General features: G+C 62.7%; 1 protein-coding gene across 1 annotated transcript in view; it reads right to left on the reverse strand.

Moving 5' to 3' along the window:
- The window catches only part of ECEL1 (endothelin converting enzyme-like 1), a gene marked incomplete at its 5' end in the record, with an annotated part of 5,268 nt that overhangs the window by 1,915 nt on the left and 3,144 nt on the right, over positions 1-209 (reverse strand). Inside the window, 1 exon segment of the mRNA XM_010184735.1 lies at positions 42-148. Coding sequence (XP_010183037.1) covers positions 42-148 — 107 coding nt within the window.

Below are 209 nucleotides of genomic sequence, written 5' to 3' on the forward strand. Positions count from 1 at the left end.
CCATTTCACCCCCACAACCCATGCCCCAGCCGCGCACTCACTGCGGGAACTCGGGATCGTAGAGGGTGGGCTGCAGGATGCCAGCAGGGAACACTGGAGACACAGGAGAGCATTGCAATTAGGAAGGGGGCACACAGCACCAGAACACCTTGCATTGCACCCCTCCTACATCCCCTGGGCCTCCCCTCACCCCCAAAACCGGGGGGCTG

Source organism: Mesitornis unicolor, unplaced genomic scaffold (genome assembly GCF_000695765.1).
Source record: "Mesitornis unicolor isolate BGI_N332 unplaced genomic scaffold, ASM69576v1 scaffold22795, whole genome shotgun sequence".
Taxonomy (NCBI): domain Eukaryota; kingdom Metazoa; phylum Chordata; class Aves; order Mesitornithiformes; family Mesitornithidae; genus Mesitornis; species Mesitornis unicolor.